Raw genomic sequence first — 19,831 nt, 5'->3', positions numbered from 1 at the left:
AAAATATACGATACAGCTAAGGACATTGTCTAAGAATATTATGTTTATTTGTTACACGATAAGATGTAATTTACTCGGTCATAAAATTCTGAAAACAGGCTAAAATAAAAGTCTAAAACGAATCATTTAAGAATAAAATATCTTTGCACATTATTCTTATACGGAGATATTTCTCTTTGAGTAAGTACTACAGAAAACCTGCTAAATTGTGCTTTCCAACTGCGCTATAGTTGTTAAATTCATATTTATCCCAAAACTTCAAAATTGCCTAGCGGTTTAACGACACGCCAAGCTGCCCGCTGCCCCGTCAGTCGGCATCGCGCGATTGTCAACGTCGTATCAGTGTCAAATTTTCGTCGCCTGTTCTTATTTAGTCATATTAATTTTATGCGCGCGGATTGTGAGATGCGCGGGCGGCCCTCCACACTTCACCTCCTAAATTCTAGGTTCGTACAAATACTTCGCCTTAAAGAATTAATGTGTTTTGATTTCCGCCTAAGAATTATTCATAATTTATTTATTCATCGTGTCATGTGGATTAATAGAGGTGTTACATAATAGTATTCCAGCACATGAACCCTGTAAGGGTACTACAATGATAATAACTAACTAATTATTAATCTCTTATACAAGCTGTGTCATTAATTATTACAATTATTATGAAATTGATCAAAACTAATATAAAAATTTAGATCACAGTAATTAACATTATTATTATAATTAACATTATCATATTGGAGGATCGTAGTCTGCAATAGCATTAGGCCACAAATTCGCAACGGTCATACGGTTACGGGAGCGTTCAAGGTTTGCGCGTACATTGTATCTTGTTTTGGATGTACCCAAAATATAACGTGCACAAACGTGTGTCTTTTTTCTTTTTTTCGTGGCAGTAGAACTCCCCGTGAAAGAGTTCGTTCAGGGAAGTACTGCCACCTTACCTATTTCTGCCGCCAAGCAGTAATATCAGCATTGCGGCGTTCCGGTTTGAAGGCAAGGGATCTGGTGAAATTACAGGCACATGGGACTTGTCAACAAATGTCTCAGGGTGACAGGCACAGTGGCAGTGCTCTTCAGATCGTTGCACCTTAAAGCTCTGAGTGCCACTGCAATTGTTATAGATAGACGTGTAACTTACCATCATCAGACACAATGTACCTGCAAATTATGAACGCCCCGCTGAACACACCACCGTTCTGAATTTACGGCCTAATTGTTGTTTAAAGTTGAATGTAGACTTTGTTTGCTAGTGGCGGTGTATGATGTCGTAAATAGTTAGCCGACAGCACATTTGGCACATATGTCGTGCTGCAATTTTTATATTTATACCATGATGACTTAACTGTGTTTTCCTTTCAGAACTGCTAAAGGAATGTAAAGAGTTAGAAGCTGAAATAGAAAAGGGTAACATGAAAGTGCAGGAAAGATTGAACGAGGTTGGTATAGAAAAGTTTAGTTATAATATTGACTTTATCGAATATCATGATGATTTTATTACCATGGTATTTAGTTATTTTTTTGTGAAAATACTCCACTAGTTTGTTATTATTATTGATACGAAGATAGAACAACAGAAAAATATGACTGCATTGGAACCAGCATCTGTTGCCATACGGGGCAACCCCTACTAACCTGAACTACATACCGAGAGATCTTACGGCTTTCTTCGTGTGCTTGTTGCAGATCTTTGTATTGGATTTGTACGGTTTTTTTTTGCCGTCAGCGCCACCTGTGAGAAACATATGAGAGTTTCATTACATGACATTACATTAGTTAAATCTTCTAAGATGATAGAAGTACCTACTGCAGATTTTTTTAAATGACAGTCGAATGAACCTGAAGGTCTACCACGAAACATGATACTCATACGTACTATATGTCAGTTTTACGATAAAAGCAATATCAAAATTCGGTACGAAAGCTGTTATTTAACGTTTCGGAGTAAGGACATGTCAAATCATGACCTACGTACGCGTTTCGTGGTAGCCTCCGGTCCGATACGAAGCTAAAACAATGATCGTTGCTTCGTATATCGTATTAGACCTTCGTGGTAGACCTCCTGGTCCTCCGACTCGTATTTAGAAGTTGGTGTTTAAAACTTAGCCTTAAATCCTATTTTACACGAATAACAAAACTAAGTTCCGTCGATTTGGCATTGACTAACAGTGATTTTATGGTTTTATCGTAGGTGTATGCAGAATTAAAAGCGATAGGCGCAGATTCGGCAGAGCCGCGTGCGCGCCGAATTTTGGCCGGTCTTGGCTTCAACAAATCAATGCAAGATAGAGCTACAAAGAACTTCTCCGGTGGTTGGCGAATGAGAGTGTCGCTTGCTAGGTAAGAATTTGTTAACAAATAGGTTATTCTATAATAATAAACACAAGTTAATAAAAATGTAAGTAATTTAATTTGCTACTCCGTGAACCCAGTACTCTAACACCAGCGTCGAACAATCATCAACTTCCAAGGATGCCTCGTAGAGAGGCGAAACACGTGTCGGGTATATATTTGGTGGTGGTGCTTGTAACTTTTCTTATGTTTGTGTTATTTATTTTATTAGTTTAATGCGGATGAGAAAATTATCTGCATGAAAAAATTTCCAAGCGCAGCTATTTTGCACGATTTAACCTTTAGTGAATTCGCGGAGTAGCAAATTAATTTGCTTCCATTTTTTTAATTTCATAGATTTCCACAAAGTAATGACCGAATCTGTTAATTCTTGAATAAGGTATTTCACAAGTATATAAATAAACAGATTCATATGAAATTCACAGAAAAAGACATAGGCTATTTGTAAATATATATCAGGTGTCAAAAAGAAACGGCGATACTTGTGGCGTCACAGCCTTAATGGCGCCATACAAGTTCGCTAACTTCAACCATTAATATCTCTGGTTTCAGTTGAGATATCGAAAAACGAATTTCAGTTTAATTTTCATGATGTTCATGTGAGTTGTTTGATAATGGATCAGTTTGAATTTCATGCTGTATTCTAAACGCGAGCAAAGTTAGGTAATGAATTGATGTTTACTTTATTATCTTGTAGTCTAGTGATCTGGATAAAGGAGATGTTGTTATACTTAACCCCCCCCCCCACCAAAAAAAAAGAAACAAACCAAAAAAATAATTAATAAAATATACACACTCAGCTTTTAGGATTTATGGGAGCTGATATCCAATGTCTTTGCTAGGCACTGTTCTGTCTATCAGCTAGTGGCCTCCGTATGCTGTTGGGACTGTCCAGCATTCACCATTTTACTGACACTATTTTTACCCATTAAAGCATAAACAGTCAAACTTAGGCGACCCTAAGCGCACGCGGAACATGTCCATTATACGCATAGGTCGTTGAAAATCTTAGGTATGCCTACCCGCAAGCCGCTATAGTAAAACGGTTGGCAAAATGATTTGAACAAAACAGCAACAACTTTTACTTCATCCGTGCATTGAGTAATACTATAACGAAATTTTGAGTGCGGATTTGTCTATGTTGATGTAAAGGCTGAATAGGTTTGATTTCATAAATAATTTATTTTAATTTACGAGTGACCTTCGATGAACACTTCTAAGTAGTCGTTTAAACGAAAAGCACTAAAAAGTTTGCTTTTTAAAATAAGCATATAAGAACGTTTTTTTATTTTAAGCGTAAGCGTTGTTATGTATGTATTAATAATGTTATTGTTATTTGTATGTATATGTATATCTCCCTATGGATATGTGTATATTTTTATTATTACTTGTTATGTAGTGTACTTATGATGATATTCTTTGGTTGCACCCCTATTGCATATCCGAAATGTCTATCCTAAGGTTGCCTGGAAGAAATTGCTACATAGCAATAAGGCCGTCTGTTGCACATTGACTTACTACTACTATTATACTTAAGCTATTGTATTGTATTTTAATTGTAATTTTATGTGCAATAAAGAATATTTCATTCATTCATTCATTCATTGGTCGTTCGATACTCAACAATTTCATTTTTTACAACGTGCCTTAGTTTCAAGTCCCGCCATTTATGTTTCATAAACAAATTAATTCGTCAACGTGAATAATAATTTAATAAATATAAATAAAACTCGTGTTTTACAAATGAAGTTACTACTACTCTACTCTTGCTTTTCGCTATCAAGACAACGTTGCAAGCTTTTTTTAACATAAAAGTTTAAGCGCCTAAACGATTTCCTAAACGATTTTTTAAGCTTCAAACTAAAAAGCGTTTAAAAAAGCATGCTTTTTTAAGAAAGCTACAACGTTTAAACGTTTGTAAAAATAAACATTCATTTCTTTTAAAAATAAAACAGCTTTTCTCTACTTCTAATTAATTAGTCGACTAATTTGAAGAATGGCATACGTGGAGTTATGTCAAAAACGTTTATAGCTCCTATTGGAGCTACAGAAAATAATAAAAATAAAAGAATATTGGAGATACAGAAAAATATAACCCACATCCTCTCCAATTCTCATAACTCTATCGACTAATATTCTGGATAGAGTTACAAGAAGAGTCATTCTTCCATGAAGGGTATTGAGCTAGGCACCAAGGAAACAATTGGATATCACACTTACGTTGTAGTATTTATAGTCTGCAATGCTTCTTGACTTTCTTGTTACAGAGCGCTGTACGTAGAACCAACGCTGCTATTGCTCGACGAACCTACCAACCATTTAGATCTTAACGCTGTTATTTGGTTAGATAAGTAAGTATTGTAGTTCCATTATTGATGTAAACATCATAGCTTTTGCTCGCGACTTCGCTCCGCGAATACTTTGTAAGCTATTCTTTTTTCTTTTTTCTTTATTAACCCCGCACTAGGGAAGGGAAATCCTATATCGCGGGTGCCATGGACACACACATAGACAACTCAGACTCACGAGAGAAATAATTGTAGACCATACAAATATTTCTCCCGGTTCGATAATAGAACCCGGGACCTCTGACAGCATAATAACCGTATTGCCACGGAGGCATTCTGGGCCACAGTCTTTGTTTTTACGAAATTGATCCAGTTGTTTTTACGTCATTAATTAAGAAACATCCAAAAAAACTTCTTATTTTTTGAAATTAAAATTACTGAAGTTGAACGGTCCTATTTTTAATGTCTGTAGACATTAAAAATAGGACATTAACTCACTTCAGTACGATAAAACAGAAAACAGACGTGATCAGTTTTTTTTAGATGTTTCTCAATGTACCGTTTTGGTAGTCGGCAAGTGCCAATTAAGAAACGCTTCTGATCAAATGAATGCTACCCTTAGCCGCTTGATTATACGTATAGCTACGGGTAATTCAAGTCATTTTAATAATTAGTGCAAAACAAAAGTTAAAATAATTCATGTATTTCTCACCAGCTACCTCCAAGGCTGGAAGAAAACTCTCCTAGTAGTATCCCACGACCAGTCTTTCTTAGACAACGTATGCAACGAGATCATTCATTTAGACCAGCAAAAGTTGTTCTATTATAAGGGCAATTATTCGATGTTCAAGAAGATGCACGCGCAGAAGAAAAAGGAAATGATTAAGGAGTATGAGAAACAAGAGAAAAGATTGAAGGAAATGAAGGCACATGGGCAGTCCAAGAAAGCGGCTGTGAGTTTAAAATGTTTAGATATGATTTAACACATGACAGGCGTATAAAGTCAGGTACTCATTAGCAAGCTGTAACTGTAACGTGACAGATACAGTAACGAGGTTCTAGTGTGTAACAGACCCCAACTGCTGGAATGAGTACCTGGTTATCGTCGGCTCACTGCGAACCGCATGCATTCCGCTCAGGGCGCGCTCCCATTATGTCGTGACGACAGGTAGTCGTGTTTAATTTAATTTTTTTTAAACTATCAACGCACTCAATATAGCCCCGCACTAGGGAAACCCAGTGTCGCGGGTGCACCCAAACTCCTGAGAGAAATAAATGTAATCCATACAAATATTTCTCCCGGCTCAGGATTCGAACCTGAGACCTCTGCGTGGCAGTCCGGCGTGGTAACCTTCGGCTACAGAGGCAGTTTAAAGTGTCGTGGCTTGTATATTTCAATGAAGCTGTTCACATATTACAGTACAACACGATTAACTGTCACTCACGACGATTTTGTCTTTACGACGACAGATTGTCGTGACATTGGGAAGAGCTAGAACGACAGTCGTCAGACGATAAATAAAACTTCCTTCGCGTTTGGATACCATTTTCCACTTAACATCAGGTGGAGTGGAGTCATTTGCCTGTCATGTATAAAAAAAAAAAAAACATCACGATAAAAATGTGACGACAGACATTCGCAACTTCAAACGATTCTGTTGTGCAAACGACAAGGCAACTGCCGTGAACCGATAAATTGTCGACACGATCTAGTGGGAACGGCTAGACACAACAGTGGTTCAACGATAAAATAAACGTCCACGACACGGTCACGACAGATAGTCGTGATATGGGAACAGGCTAGACGCGACAGTGGTCCAACGATAAATAAAACGTTACGACATAATGGGAACGTTCCCTAACTGTAAGCTCGCGAACCACGTACACACTATGATTTTTGGTAACATAACACGCAACAGTTACGGTTACAGCTCGCTAGTGAATACCCGGCTTTATAAAAGCTTCCGCAGACTAAACGATCGGCCGGCTCTCGGGTTTTTTTTCTTTCTATTATTCACTTCTTTTTTTTTCTTATCATTAGTTACAACTAGTTTAGTTTGACTACGACTAAGTTTTACTGCTAAGTAGAGCTTCTTGTGAAAGAATTCATCCAGGGAAGTACTGCCACTTTATCTATTTCTACCGCCAAGCAGTAATGTGAGCATTATCATGTTTCCGTTTGAAAGGTAAAGGTGCTTGTGAAAATACAGGCACAGAGGATTTGTCAATTTATGTCTCAAGGTGACGGGCACAGTGGCAGTGCCCCTCACATCTTTGTGATTTAAAAATCTGAGTGGCACTGGAACTGCTATGGACATGGACAGGCGTGTCGCTTACCATCAGTCGCACTTGGTATCATAAAGAAATACAAAGAAAGTTTTTTTTTATTTAGAAAACGAATTTTTGAACTAAAATAATTATTAAATATCTTGTCAAGTGTCACCGCGGTAGTAATTATAAGATTTAAGTAGCCAGTACTTTTGCCAATGATAAGTGCTAGCGTCGGGAACGCGGCGGGTGTAATTTATATGGACGACAACACACCGAGTGCGGGCGCGAGACGGGCGCGACCCGACCCGTTCCCAACCCGCACCCACTCTCTGTGTGTTTCCCGCTTTAAACTTAGGCAAGGTAAGTTTTTATAAATACGATGAACTTGTTTAGCTTGCCATTTTTGTTTAGTCGATGTCCAAGTTGGTTCTATAAATCTCAGCCTTACTTACGGACCTACCGTGGTCTGTGGTCTGCGGTTTTCGACATATAGGTCAACACTGCTGACCAATCATGCTTCCGTGGATTGTTAGCGGCAGATTACATTATTACAGATTATACGTGTTGCTAATCCGTATTGTCAAGTCACGGTGCAACTACTCTTCACTAGTTTTTTAAAATAATGTTTTTGAATTTAGACATTGTTGTTTTTTTAATAGGAAAAAAAACAAAAAGAAGCATTAACACGTAAACAAGAGAAGAACCGTAACAAATCGCAACGCGAGGATGAAGAAAGTGCAGCTCCCGTAACTTTGTTACAACGTCCTAAGGACTATATTGTCAAGTTTTCCTTCCCTGACCCGCCGCCTTTGCAACCTCCCATTCTTGGTTTACAAAGTAAGTTTGTGATGAGGTTTGTAATATGAGTGTACGACAAATAATATATTAGTAAAGTATAAAGAAAAGCGTAACTGTGCTATAGTTGAAAACTAATGTTAGGGGAATAATGATAAGTCTTTGATTTTCATCCACATAGTATTTAATCTACTCTTTTTTTTAACTCTCTATAATGTTTTCAAAAACCCCAAATTACGACCAGCATAAAGGCAAACTATTTTCTTAGAACAAATTTCTTATCTGTGAAAATGTTATTATTGCTTCATAATAACAACGAATTACATTCAAATTTCGAACATCTCTGAAAAACAAAACAATTTGATTGGACCTCAATTCTAATGTCAGTCGAGATCTTATACTATGGAAACTAAAGGACATGTTATATTGACGTATATAAATCCTTAGAGGATGGAAAAAAAATAAAAGAAAGGAGCTGCCCTAACTAAGGAATAAACGTGCACACCTAAACAAAAATTGAACGAACAAATGGCGTATTTCTTTAGTGTCGTACCATAATCTGTCGATAAGACATTATCGACATGCAGACATTTAATTGAAGTAGATAAATATTTCTTTTGGGAATATTTTAGGTTAAGTGGGAATATCCCGGAATGTCACATGCAATTTTGAATTTATTGTTTTTCAAACATACTCAAATATTACGAAAAGTTAATTTGCACAGAAAAAAATAATATTTGTAATTTGAGAGTATTTAAAAAAGAGAAAACTTTGAAATATAAATCCTTATACATTTCCAACCTCAAGATTCACTTTTTCATAGAGAAATTTTTAAACAGATTCCAAATAGTGTAAGCTTTTTTGTATTTATGCATTGGTATAGAATTAATACCAGTGACTGGTTTAAGTGAATCTTTAATACTTACATTTAATTTTGGAAAGTAGTAATATTGTCAATAATAATATTATTATCATACGTTTATTTGCTTAAAACATGGTATAACAGGAGATGTAACAAGAGACAGTGTTAGTATACACATGTTTGGCATATATTAAATAGCATGCAAATGTCTGATTATACAATGTCAATTGACTACTATTGGCCGAACGCCTTTGATTTGTGCAGGAAAATCGACACTTCTCTGAAGTGAGACAAGTAGTCACGAGCGACTGCAGGTAGTGACAAGCCACGTCAAACGAGCTCTATACACGTTAGCGCTCGCCTTCACTCGGTCAGCTAGGCGAGTGACACTGAACGATGGCAAGGCAAGGCAAGGCAAATAGGCTATCTATACGTTGGTATTGACCGTCATCCGGCAACGTTAGACCAACATGGTTTTTATATTGCTGGCTTTATAAAATAACAATTTTTAGTAGTTAGAGTTATCAGTGGAAAAAAATCGGAAACGAGTGGATAATTTTGTTTTCAGCAACTGAGAATGCCTAGTAAATGAGTCTTGTTTAATCTAAATTAAATATAAAATTATTTACCAATAAACCCATAATAAAATTAACATAATACAATTCGTCGCTGCAGCATTACGGGATGTGGCATTTGAAAAAACGAAGATCGACCGAATGTAACATTGTACAGGCACATGTTAATTTTCTGTCTATAAATCACACAAAAGCCCAAATATCTCATGTGATTAGACATATTTAAGTAGTTTATTCATGAATCTTGCCAAATTTTGCTTTGGTTTCTTCAGATTGCCTGTTAGTTTGTATATTTTGATGATTGTCGTTAACGATTATTTTGAGATAGTGTTGTTCATGGAAGCGTACATATTATCGATATTCTGTTATTAAAATAATTCACTACGAGGTTTTTATTATTTACTATTTCAAGTTTACCTACAAATCAAAAAAGAAAAAAGAATAGTTGGATTTTATAGGACTGCCGAACATAAACATTGAATCAAAAACCATCTTCATTTATTCGCTTCATTTTGAAGAGTCAAATTTTAACATAACTTTGAATGTAACTAGATTACACGATAATGCAATTCCATCATTAGGTTTATGAGAAATAATTTTATGTTTAAATTAGATTAAACACGACTCATTTACTAGGCATTCTCAGTTCTTGAAAACAAAATTATCCACTCGTTTCCGATTTTTTCCCACTGACAACTCTAACTACTAAAAATTTTTATTTTATAAAGCCAGCAATGCAAAGACCATGTTGGTCTAACGTTGCCGGGTGAAAGCCAATACCAACGTATAGACAGCCTATTTGCCGTGCCTTGCCTTGGCATTGTTCGGTGTCACTCGCCTAGCTGACCGAGTGAAGGCGAGCACTAACGTGTAAAGAGCTCGTTTGACGTGTCTTGTCAAAACTCGCAGTCCCTCGTGACTACTTGTCTCACTTTAAAGAAGTGTCGATTTTTCTGCACAAATCAGAGGCGTTCGGCCAATAGTAGTCAATTGACATTATATAATCAGACATTTGCATGCTACTTAATATATGCGAAACATGTTTATAGTAACACTGTCTCTTGTTACATCTCCTGTTATACCATGTTTTAAGCAAATAAACGTATGATAATAATATTATTACTGGTAATATTACTACTTTCATATATTTCCAAAATTAAATTTTAATATTTAAAGATTCACTTAAATCAGTTACTGGCATTAATTCTATACCAATGCATAAATACAAAAAAGCTTACACTATTTGGAATCTGTTTAAAAATTTCTCTATGAAAAAATGAATGTTGAGGTTGGAAATGTATAGGATTTATGTTTAAAATTTTTCTTTTTTATATACTCCCAAATTACAAATATATTTTTTTTATGTGCAAATTCACTTTTCGTAATATTTGAGTATTTGTTAACGCAAAACAATAATTTCAAAATTTCATGTGACATTCCCGGATATTCCCATATAACCTAAAATATTCCCAAATGGCACATTGATCTACTTTAATTAAATGTTTGCATGTCGTGTCGATAATGACTTATCGATGGATTATGGTACGACACTAAAGAAATCCGCCATTTGTTCGTGCAATTTTTGTTTAGGTATGCACGTTTATTCCGTAGTTAGGGCAGCTCCGTTTTTTATTTTTTTTCATCCTCTACGTTGTATGTATTTGATGCGCTTAGACGTTGAAAACATAAACATTTTATTGTTTTTGTTTAACTACTGCGTGCCGTCGTAAGCCAAAACAGATAGCACTGCATTGATTTATGTAAAACACGATAATTGAAAATACGATACGTCATCTTAAATGCCAACTGTCCCCAATTTACCATTTTTGGAGTTCTCTTGACATCGGTATCCGGTTGTCAAAGGGAAGTACGTCAAATGTCAAAACCAATTTTTGGCCAAATGTTTTTTGAATTATTCGCATGAATTGTAATGAAATGAACAAAAATATTGAGTGAGTGAGAACAATGAAGTATTGATTAAAATGCGGCGCTGCAGCATTTTAATTACACCCCTTAGTGCGGCAGTAGAAAATCGGAAATCTACCGAATGTTACATTACACCGTTATTTTTCAATCATTCAATAGCCCAAATATCTCATGTAATTAGACTCATTTAAGTAGTTTGTTCATAAGTCTTGCCGAATTTTGCATTGGTTACTTTAGATTGCCTGTTTGTTAGTATATTTTGATGATTGTTGATAATGATTATTTTGAGATAGTGTTTTTCTAGAAAGCAGACATATTGTCGATATTCTGTTACTAAAACAATTCACTAGGAGGTTTTTATTATTACATTATTATTATTTTTGAAGTTTACCTACAAATGAAAAAAGAAAGAAAGAATGGTTGGAAATTATAGGACTGCCGAACATAAACATTGGATCAAATATCCTCTTCGTTTGTTCGCTCTATTTTGAAGTCAAATTTTAATGGAACTTTGAATGTAACTATTACTAACTTACATTTATTGGTAAATAACTTTATGTTTAATTTTGATTAAAATGGCTAGTTACTTGCCTAGTAATAATAGCCTAGTATTAATCATACTTTGATTACAGTAAACTACACAAATTTGCAAACATAAAAAACAGTTTCAACATTCAAGCCATACATTTGCGTGTCGATATTGACTTATCTATGATTATGGTACAATACTAAATCCGCCATTTTTGGTGGACATTTTTGGTTTAGGTAGGGACGTTCATTCCGTAGACAGGGCATCTCCTTTCCTTTATTTTTTTCCATTCTCTAATGTCGAAATGAAGGTCAATAGCATACAATTTTGACAATTTCACACGTTATTTGATATCGAACGATATGATAGTTGGGGCCGATTCTAGTTTGTCTGTGAATTAAAAATAAAGACTACGGTTGTGTGACATTCGTGAGAAAAGTGTTTATTTGCCGCCATTTCGCCAGTCGTAACATGCGGTTCCTGAACACATAACAGAGAGCTTATAATATGTGTGTAGATAAAGCAGTGTATGTAACGCACATAATTAGGCATTAAAACACCCGTGAGATGTTTTTATGAAACCCTCACTCGTATTTTAATGCATTATGTAACATAAACTATTATTATGCAACCGTTGCATAATGAGGGTTCTTAAAGTCTAGTACCGGCCTCAGTAATAGGTACAAGATTTTAAGACCTAATTGTATAATGATTGCATTCAATCCATTTGCTACGAGTAAATAAAATAATGAAACAACCTACATTTAATGTATGTTTTGTTAACAATCAATGACAACAAATTAATGAAAAAAACAAACGCTACAAAACAAAAGAATCAAAGACATAGAATGGAGTGGCCAAGTACCGTTATAATTTTATCCAATATGTTTTTTTTATAAAGGTTTATGGCACGGTAGCAAGACATTAAGGCAAATTTAACTAATCAGAAGACAGTAGAGCGTTTGAGTAACGTCATATTTGGTATTTTAATTAGCAATAATACGACGTTCTTTTTTTGAAATTAATTATTGTTTTGCATCGAGTATATAACCAGAAATAGAGATGAAATGTCATATGATTTCTCTATTTATATATATATCATTACTGTGACAACTGCGCTCCGATTGGCTAGCCTGAGTTCGAAACAATTGACGGGTGTCGTCAATGGGTGTCGTCAATTGTTTCACTTAAAATTGACCAGTTAACTTGAGCTTTGCTATAATGGACGAAAATTGCAAAATTACATGTTTAATATTTAATTACCGATGAAATGTGATTCCGTTTGTTTTGTAATTAGATGTTTTGCTGTTTTTCCCACACCCGAATAGAACAGCAAGGCATTGTTAGAGATATTATCCTTATTACAATAAATACAGAATATTTTTTGGAATACACGGAGACGTACACACAGGTCAGATGTTGGCCTGTCTATATTCCAGTGCAAACGAGAGTTGATATTTATGAGAGCTGTATCGCTAATGTGTTACCAGGAATATATGGCCCTTATTTCGTCTCTATTTCTGATTATATACTCGTTGTTTTGTGTCAGAACTGTAACTAAATTTTTCAATTCAATAGCGAGTACCTTAAACAATAGAATTTTGATTCAGAACTAATAAGATCGCCTTCGTGATATGGTTTGTGACATTATTATTATTTTTATTTATTTATTTAAACTTTATTGCACACAAAATAGTAAAAATGGCGTACTTAATGCCATTGGACATTCTCTACCAGTTAACCGGATTTTAATTATAATTGACAGATTTTTTTTGTACATCTCATTTTTTATTCATGAATGCAGTGACTTACATTAAGTAAAATAATAAAATATATATGGTTATGTTGGCTAAGAAGCCAGGCTAATTACGTCATGATTATTCCTTTCATTCTAGTAATCGTGTAAAATAAATTTTTATGTGTTTTTCCATAGATTTAGCAAGTTAAATGAAACGTTTTGTCAAGTTATATTAATAGAAAAGTATTCAATATGTTCACGTCAATATTTGACCCTAGTCTACTTGTATTGTAATTTTCTAGATGTGGACTTCGCCTATCCAGGCCAAAAGCCTCTATTCAAAGGCGTTGACTTCGGCATTGACCTCAACTCTCGCGTGGCAATCGTCGGCCCCAACGGAGTAGGCAAGTCTACGTTCCTCAAACTGCTAGTGGGAGAACTCAGCCCCGTTCGGGGTGAACTTATTATGAATCATAGATTGGTAATTTATTTTTGTCTATTTTACTTTATTTAAAGCCTGTATTCTTTTAATTTAATTTTATTTAAATATCTATCTATTTAGCAATTATTACCACTTGCACACTTTATTACCAGTTTGGTGATCGCAGTACTACAACCGGTTGTGTCAGATATTGTCGTCGCTTGTAGATATTTTCTTCCTTCGGCCGTACTCTTCCACTCGAGGTCCGCCCTTATGAAAGCTAGGAGGCCGCTGCCCACTGCCAGGGCCTAGTACTTATTTGATGGCGGTGCTAACGTCGTTGGATGGATGACATTAAAATTTTCTCGGGCTGCAACTGGATGCGTGTGGCACGGGAGCGACGTAAATGGAGAGATATAAAAAATATAATTGTTTATTGAATAACTTATTGCACAAATGAATAACTAAAGTCTAATTATGCGAATAAATGTAAAATATAACACATATACCTGGACTAGGAGAATCCTGTATTTCAGGTGAAAAGTACTAATTATACAGGTGAATAGGTGATTAAATTATAAACAAAAAAATAATTAAACAATAAAATGCAAATCATATACGTATATGCTTAAATTAGACAACATAATATGGAGGAGGCCTATACATGAAGACGGATGGAGTAGTCTGTTTGATGATGATGATGATGAACGCCTGTATAAGGTCTTGAAGGTCTTTGCTTACTTTGACCACAGAAACGTGTGACATATTTGAATAATAAACAAAATATAATGGTTGGAGTTGGAAGAGTACGTTCTCAATTAATACAAATGTTTGTCTCCCGCGCCCCTCTCACCACTGCACGGCGATTAGTCCCGGGTGTTCCACTCATCTTATAGATGACAGGAAGACCTACCCAAGAACTTTTGCGTTTCTTGTGTTTCTTTGATGCATATTATAATACAGATTATTAGATGAAATGTAACGTGTGGTTATTACAGTGAATTTGTTTTCCCCACAGAGAATAGGTCGCTTCGACCAGCATTCAGGCGAGCATCTCACAGCAGAAGAATCTCCAGTGGAATACTTACAAAGGTTGTTCGGTTTGCAATATGAGAAAGCGCGTAAAGCTCTTGGAACCTTCGGCCTTGCAAGCCACGCGCATACTATCAAGATGAAAGACCTCAGTGGAGGGCAAAAGGCCAGAGTGGCATTGGCTGAATTGACTAACATGGCGCCTGATGTTGTGATTCTGGTAAGAATATTTATTTATGAAAACTGAAAAACCTTTTTATAAATATAAAATTGACAACAGTTAAAAGTATCTTCTCTATATTGCTGCCTTATCATCTAATTAACTGCCTTCGTGACCGAACAGTTATCTTGTTGGACTGCCAACAGAGGTCTCGGGTTCGATTCCCGGGCTGGCAGAAATATTTGTATGGCCGGACATTTATTTCTCTCGTGAGTTTGGGTATAATTTGTGGTTGTCTAGAAGTATCCATGGCACCCGCGACACAGGGTTTCACTAATACGGGGCTATGAATGTATTATTATTATTATTATTATTAAAAATGCTGTTTAAAAAATAGGACTTATCTAGCGCATTACCCTGTCAGACTACAATATGACATTTATTGTTGCAATATTGAACTTATGCATTATACAAATATTTATTATACATTAGTAGTAATATTGTTCCTTGTGAAAGAGTTCGTCCTGGGAAGTTCTGTCGCCAAGCAGTAATGGAAGCATTACTGCGTTCCGATTTTGAAGGGTGAGGATGCAAGTGAAATTACAGGCACAAGGGATTTGTCAACTTATGTCTCAGGGTGACGGGCACAGTGGAAGTGCCCCTCAGATCTTTGTGATTTAAGGCTCTGAATGGCACTGCAATTGCTATGGACAGGCAAGTCGCTTCCCACCAGACGCATGACTTGTTAGGCCCGTCACTTAGTATTATATATCATTCATTCATAAAAAAATACATTGCCGTGCCCATCCAGGATGAGCCGACAAACAACTTAGACATCGAAAGTATAGACGCGCTTGCGGAAGCCATCAACGCGTACAAAGGCGGCGTGGTTATTGTATCCCACGACGAGAGGCTCATTCGTGAGACCGAATGCGCATTGTATGTCATTGAAGATCAAACTATCAACGAGGTGAGTGAAGAATATTTTATCGCTATAATTGCATATATACACTTCCTGTCCGATAGATGGCGCTATCGGTAACTTCAAACGATTTTTTCTGTAATGTGTTTTTCATGTAAAAGTCAATTCCTTTTTTCATCAACTGTACAACTGTACAATGGATATTCTAAAACTCAAAGAAAATATACGTCCAATTATCTGTAATTATAGTACAGATATATGGTGTTCCATACACTTATAAATGATAGTATGATAACTGTTAAGAATATTGTTTATACTGAATGTGTGTGTATTGATTGTGTGTGTGTATTGAGTGAATATTGATTTACAATTAATAATGATACATTTGATTGTAAAAATAAATTATAACTAACTGTTGAATGAATACGCATAACGTACTGTAAATAAACGCAATGTGCGGCATTGCACCGTACACATCCTACAATTTTAATGGTTCATTATGTAACATGCTGTCTCTATCTTTGCTTTGATATATTAAAGGATAAAGTTTATAGTGTTGTGTAGTGTTGTAATTATTAATACAAAGATCGAACATTCAGAAAAAATCCTTCAATCCGGCCGGATTCGAACCGACGTCTTCTAGCTACCGTGCCAGACGCTATACCAACTAAGCCACGGAACGAACCAGCGGAGCTCACGAATTTTTCTATGTGCTTGCGTCGTGTCTTTGTATTTGGTTTTTTGAACGACTTTTAGTCGTAGCGGCATCTATGAGAAATCTGTGAAAGATTTATGACCCAGTTAGTACCTTTACAGCTACCAGTCCTGGCGAGAGATGTCGCTGTTCACTGTATTTTAAATTTTTATTGAATTGATGTTCAATTATTTTTTGTGAAATCAGTCCACCAGTTTGATATAATTATTAATACAAGTCACGGCTACCGACGTCGGTTCTAATTCGGCCGGATCGAAGGAATTTTTTCTGAGTGTTCGATCTTTGTATTAATAATTATAACAAAGTGGTGGAGTGATTTCTCAAAAAATAATTGAATATCAATTCAATAAAAATTTTAAATACAGTGAATAGTGACATCTCTCGCCATCACTGGTAGCTGTAAAGGTACTAACTGGGTGATAAATCTGTCATAGATTTCTCATAGATGGCGCTACGACTAAAAAGTCGTTGAAAAAACCAAATACAAAGACACGACGCAAGCACATAGAAAAATTCGTGAGGTCCGCTGGTTCGTTCCGTGGCTTAGTTGGTACAGCGTCTGGAACGGTTAACTAGAAGACGTCGGTTCGAATCCGGCCGGATCGAAGGAATTTTTTGAAAAAAATAATTGAATATCAATTCAATAAAAATTTAAAATAGTGTTGTAGTTAATGACACATTATATTTAAAGATCGTTTTTGCAATTCGTTCATGTTTTATATCACCCTTTTTATAAAACCTTATAGCATATACTCATTTTAACTTTCACGTTACGTTATGTTAACATATCAAACCAGGAATAAATGCGATTGAACAATTCAATAGCTATTTTCACACCTACCTATCGGAGTATGACGTTTCGACCAGGTTGCACTGGTCGTGTTCACGGGCTGATTGGTGATGCCATGTTACGTCTCCGTCTCGACGGTCGAATCTTCATACACCTCCCCTTTATTTACTTATAAGAAGATGGTTGCTATATAATAAATTTTATCTCTTTAACAGTTGGAAGGAGATTTCGACGACTACAGAAAAGAACTTCTGGAAAGTCTGGGAGAGACCATTAACTCACCATCCATCATTGCTAACGCTGCTGTGCAGCAATAGACCTGTGTACCACGGTATTTATCCGGATTGTATTGTCGTATATAGTGTCGTCAAATTTCTGGTAAAGGACCGATTCGTGAAAATTTTCTATATGCACAAAAAACGGTGCACATTTTTTTTAAATTCACTAATAATGCACACTATACGACTGCGTACTGCCTTCTGTTTGTCCTATCAAAATAAATTCTAGTACAAACTACCAATGTTTATATTACTTAATGTTACTTCAAATATTTTTAGTAGTTAGACCATATGTTTAGGTACTTAACTAAATGTAAACAATCTTGGGATGTCTATTTAATGAAATATACATTCATCAACATCATCAACCTGTCGTAGTCCACTGCTGGACATAGGCCTTCCCCAATTTGCGCCATTTCGCCCGTGCCTCAGCTTGTCGCATCCATTTTCCGTTAGCAACCTTTCGCAGGTCGTCGCTCCACCTGGCCGGAAGGCGTCCTACACTACGTTTGCCGAGTCGCGATCTCCACTCTAGAACTCGTTTTCCCCATCGGTTATCGGTTCTTCGACAGATATGGCCAGCCTACTACCACTTCAGCTTGCTTATTGCACGATCTAAGTCGGTGACCTTGGTTCTCTGTCGGATGACCTCATTACCAATTTTATCATTCAGAGAAACTCCGAGCACAGTGGCTTTAAATTGGTGGACTAGCTGTATCGCGATTGTCTACGTCAAATCACGAAACATACATTTGTAAAATGATTTTTACTTACTTTCAAATACAAAATACAAATATTTAGCTTCTTATGAAATTTTATACCTATTGATTTGTAAAGCATATGTTTCATGTAAAAAGATGTAACAAGATTGTTTACATTTAGTTAAGTACTTAAACAAATGGACTATAGTCTATGTGAAACGGACCTTATCCAACAGAATGGTATTTTGAAATTGTTATATACAAGTAAGATAAATATTTTTAATAATACTTGTTTATAAAACGTTTGTATCGTTGAGTATTTTTACGAATCGAAGTCTTTAAAGAAATTGATAAATCTTGGTTATTTAGAAATAATTCAACGAATTTTAAAAATTACATTTTCACTAGTTTCTTTCTGTAATAAAATCGCCTAAAAATCTTGACTCATAATTTCGTTCCTCTCTTCTGTTACGAATAAATAGACAAGTTCTTTAAGGAAATATACATATTTGTTAATCTTTATTTATTTAGGGGCTTTGCTCGTCATTGAACATAGGAAATATATTTCAATTCAGCACTTCATATCATGTTGTCATCTGTCAATCTCATTTTTCTGTGGCTCGTGTCAAGTAATTCTATCAATGAATAATCATCCCATCGAGTATATATGATATACTCCCTTTGTGCATGTGCTGTGTAAATTTATATTTAAAAACATGGTTCTGTAGTCTGTGTAGGTTCTCTGTCGTTGTCTTAAGCTCAACTTACACTCACGGAATATCGATAATATGTTAGCTTACAAGAACAAGACTATCTCAAAATAATCGTTATCAACAATCATCAAAATATACTAATAAACAGGCAATTTAAAGTAACCAAAGCAAAATTCGGCAAGACTTATGAATAAACTACTTAAATGAGTCTAATTACATGAGATATTTGGGCTATTGTATGATTTATAGGCAGAAAAATAACACATGCCGTGTAATGTAACATTCGGTTGTATTCAGCTTTTTCTACTGGCGCACCCCTTAATGCTGCAACGATGCATTTTTACCAATACTCAATTGTTCTCACTGTCAATGTTTTCATTGACAACAATGACAATGTTCCCATTTCATTACAATTCATGCGAATAGTTCACTAAAATTGGTTTTGACATTTGATGTACTTCCCTTTGACAACCGAATACGGCTATCAAAGGGTACTACAAAAATGGCAAAATCAGTACAGTTGACATTTAAGGTGACGTTACGTATTTTCGATTCCCGTGTTTGACACAAATCAATGTAACGCTATCTCTTTTAGCTTACGACGGCACGCAGTAGTTAAACAAAGACTATAAAATCTTAAATGGCAATTGTGTTCATTTCGCAGTACATGAGGTACATGATACGGTTGTCAAAGGGAAATACATCCAATGTCAAAACAAATGTTTTTCCAAGTGTTTTATTGAATTATTTGCATGGATAGTAATAA

General features: G+C 35.6%; 1 protein-coding gene across 1 annotated transcript in view; it reads left to right on the top strand.

Annotated features, from left to right (window-relative positions):
• The window catches only part of LOC113232855 (ATP-binding cassette sub-family F member 1), a 29,447-nt gene extending 10,935 nt beyond the window's left edge, over positions 1-18,512 (top strand). The window contains exons 11-19 of the mRNA XM_026467711.1: positions 1,360-1,436; positions 2,189-2,337; positions 4,617-4,700; positions 5,353-5,590; positions 7,568-7,745; positions 13,636-13,814; positions 14,773-15,006; positions 15,758-15,916; positions 17,589-18,512. Of these exons, the coding sequence (XP_026323496.1) occupies positions 1,360-1,436; positions 2,189-2,337; positions 4,617-4,700; positions 5,353-5,590; positions 7,568-7,745; positions 13,636-13,814; positions 14,773-15,006; positions 15,758-15,916; positions 17,589-17,690 (1,400 nt within the window). The 3' untranslated portion in view covers positions 17,691-18,512. The remainder of the gene's footprint in view (positions 1-1,359; positions 1,437-2,188; positions 2,338-4,616; positions 4,701-5,352; positions 5,591-7,567; positions 7,746-13,635; positions 13,815-14,772; positions 15,007-15,757; positions 15,917-17,588) is intronic.
• The last annotated feature ends 1,319 nt before the right edge of the window (positions 18,513-19,831 follow it).

Source organism: Hyposmocoma kahamanoa, unplaced genomic scaffold, assembly GCF_003589595.1.
Source record: "Hyposmocoma kahamanoa isolate Upper Pololo Valley unplaced genomic scaffold, ASM358959v1 78, whole genome shotgun sequence".
NCBI lineage: Eukaryota > Metazoa > Arthropoda > Insecta > Lepidoptera > Cosmopterigidae > Hyposmocoma > Hyposmocoma kahamanoa.
Note: the sequence above shows the minus strand (reverse complement) of the source record. Positions and strands in the feature narration are given on the sequence as shown.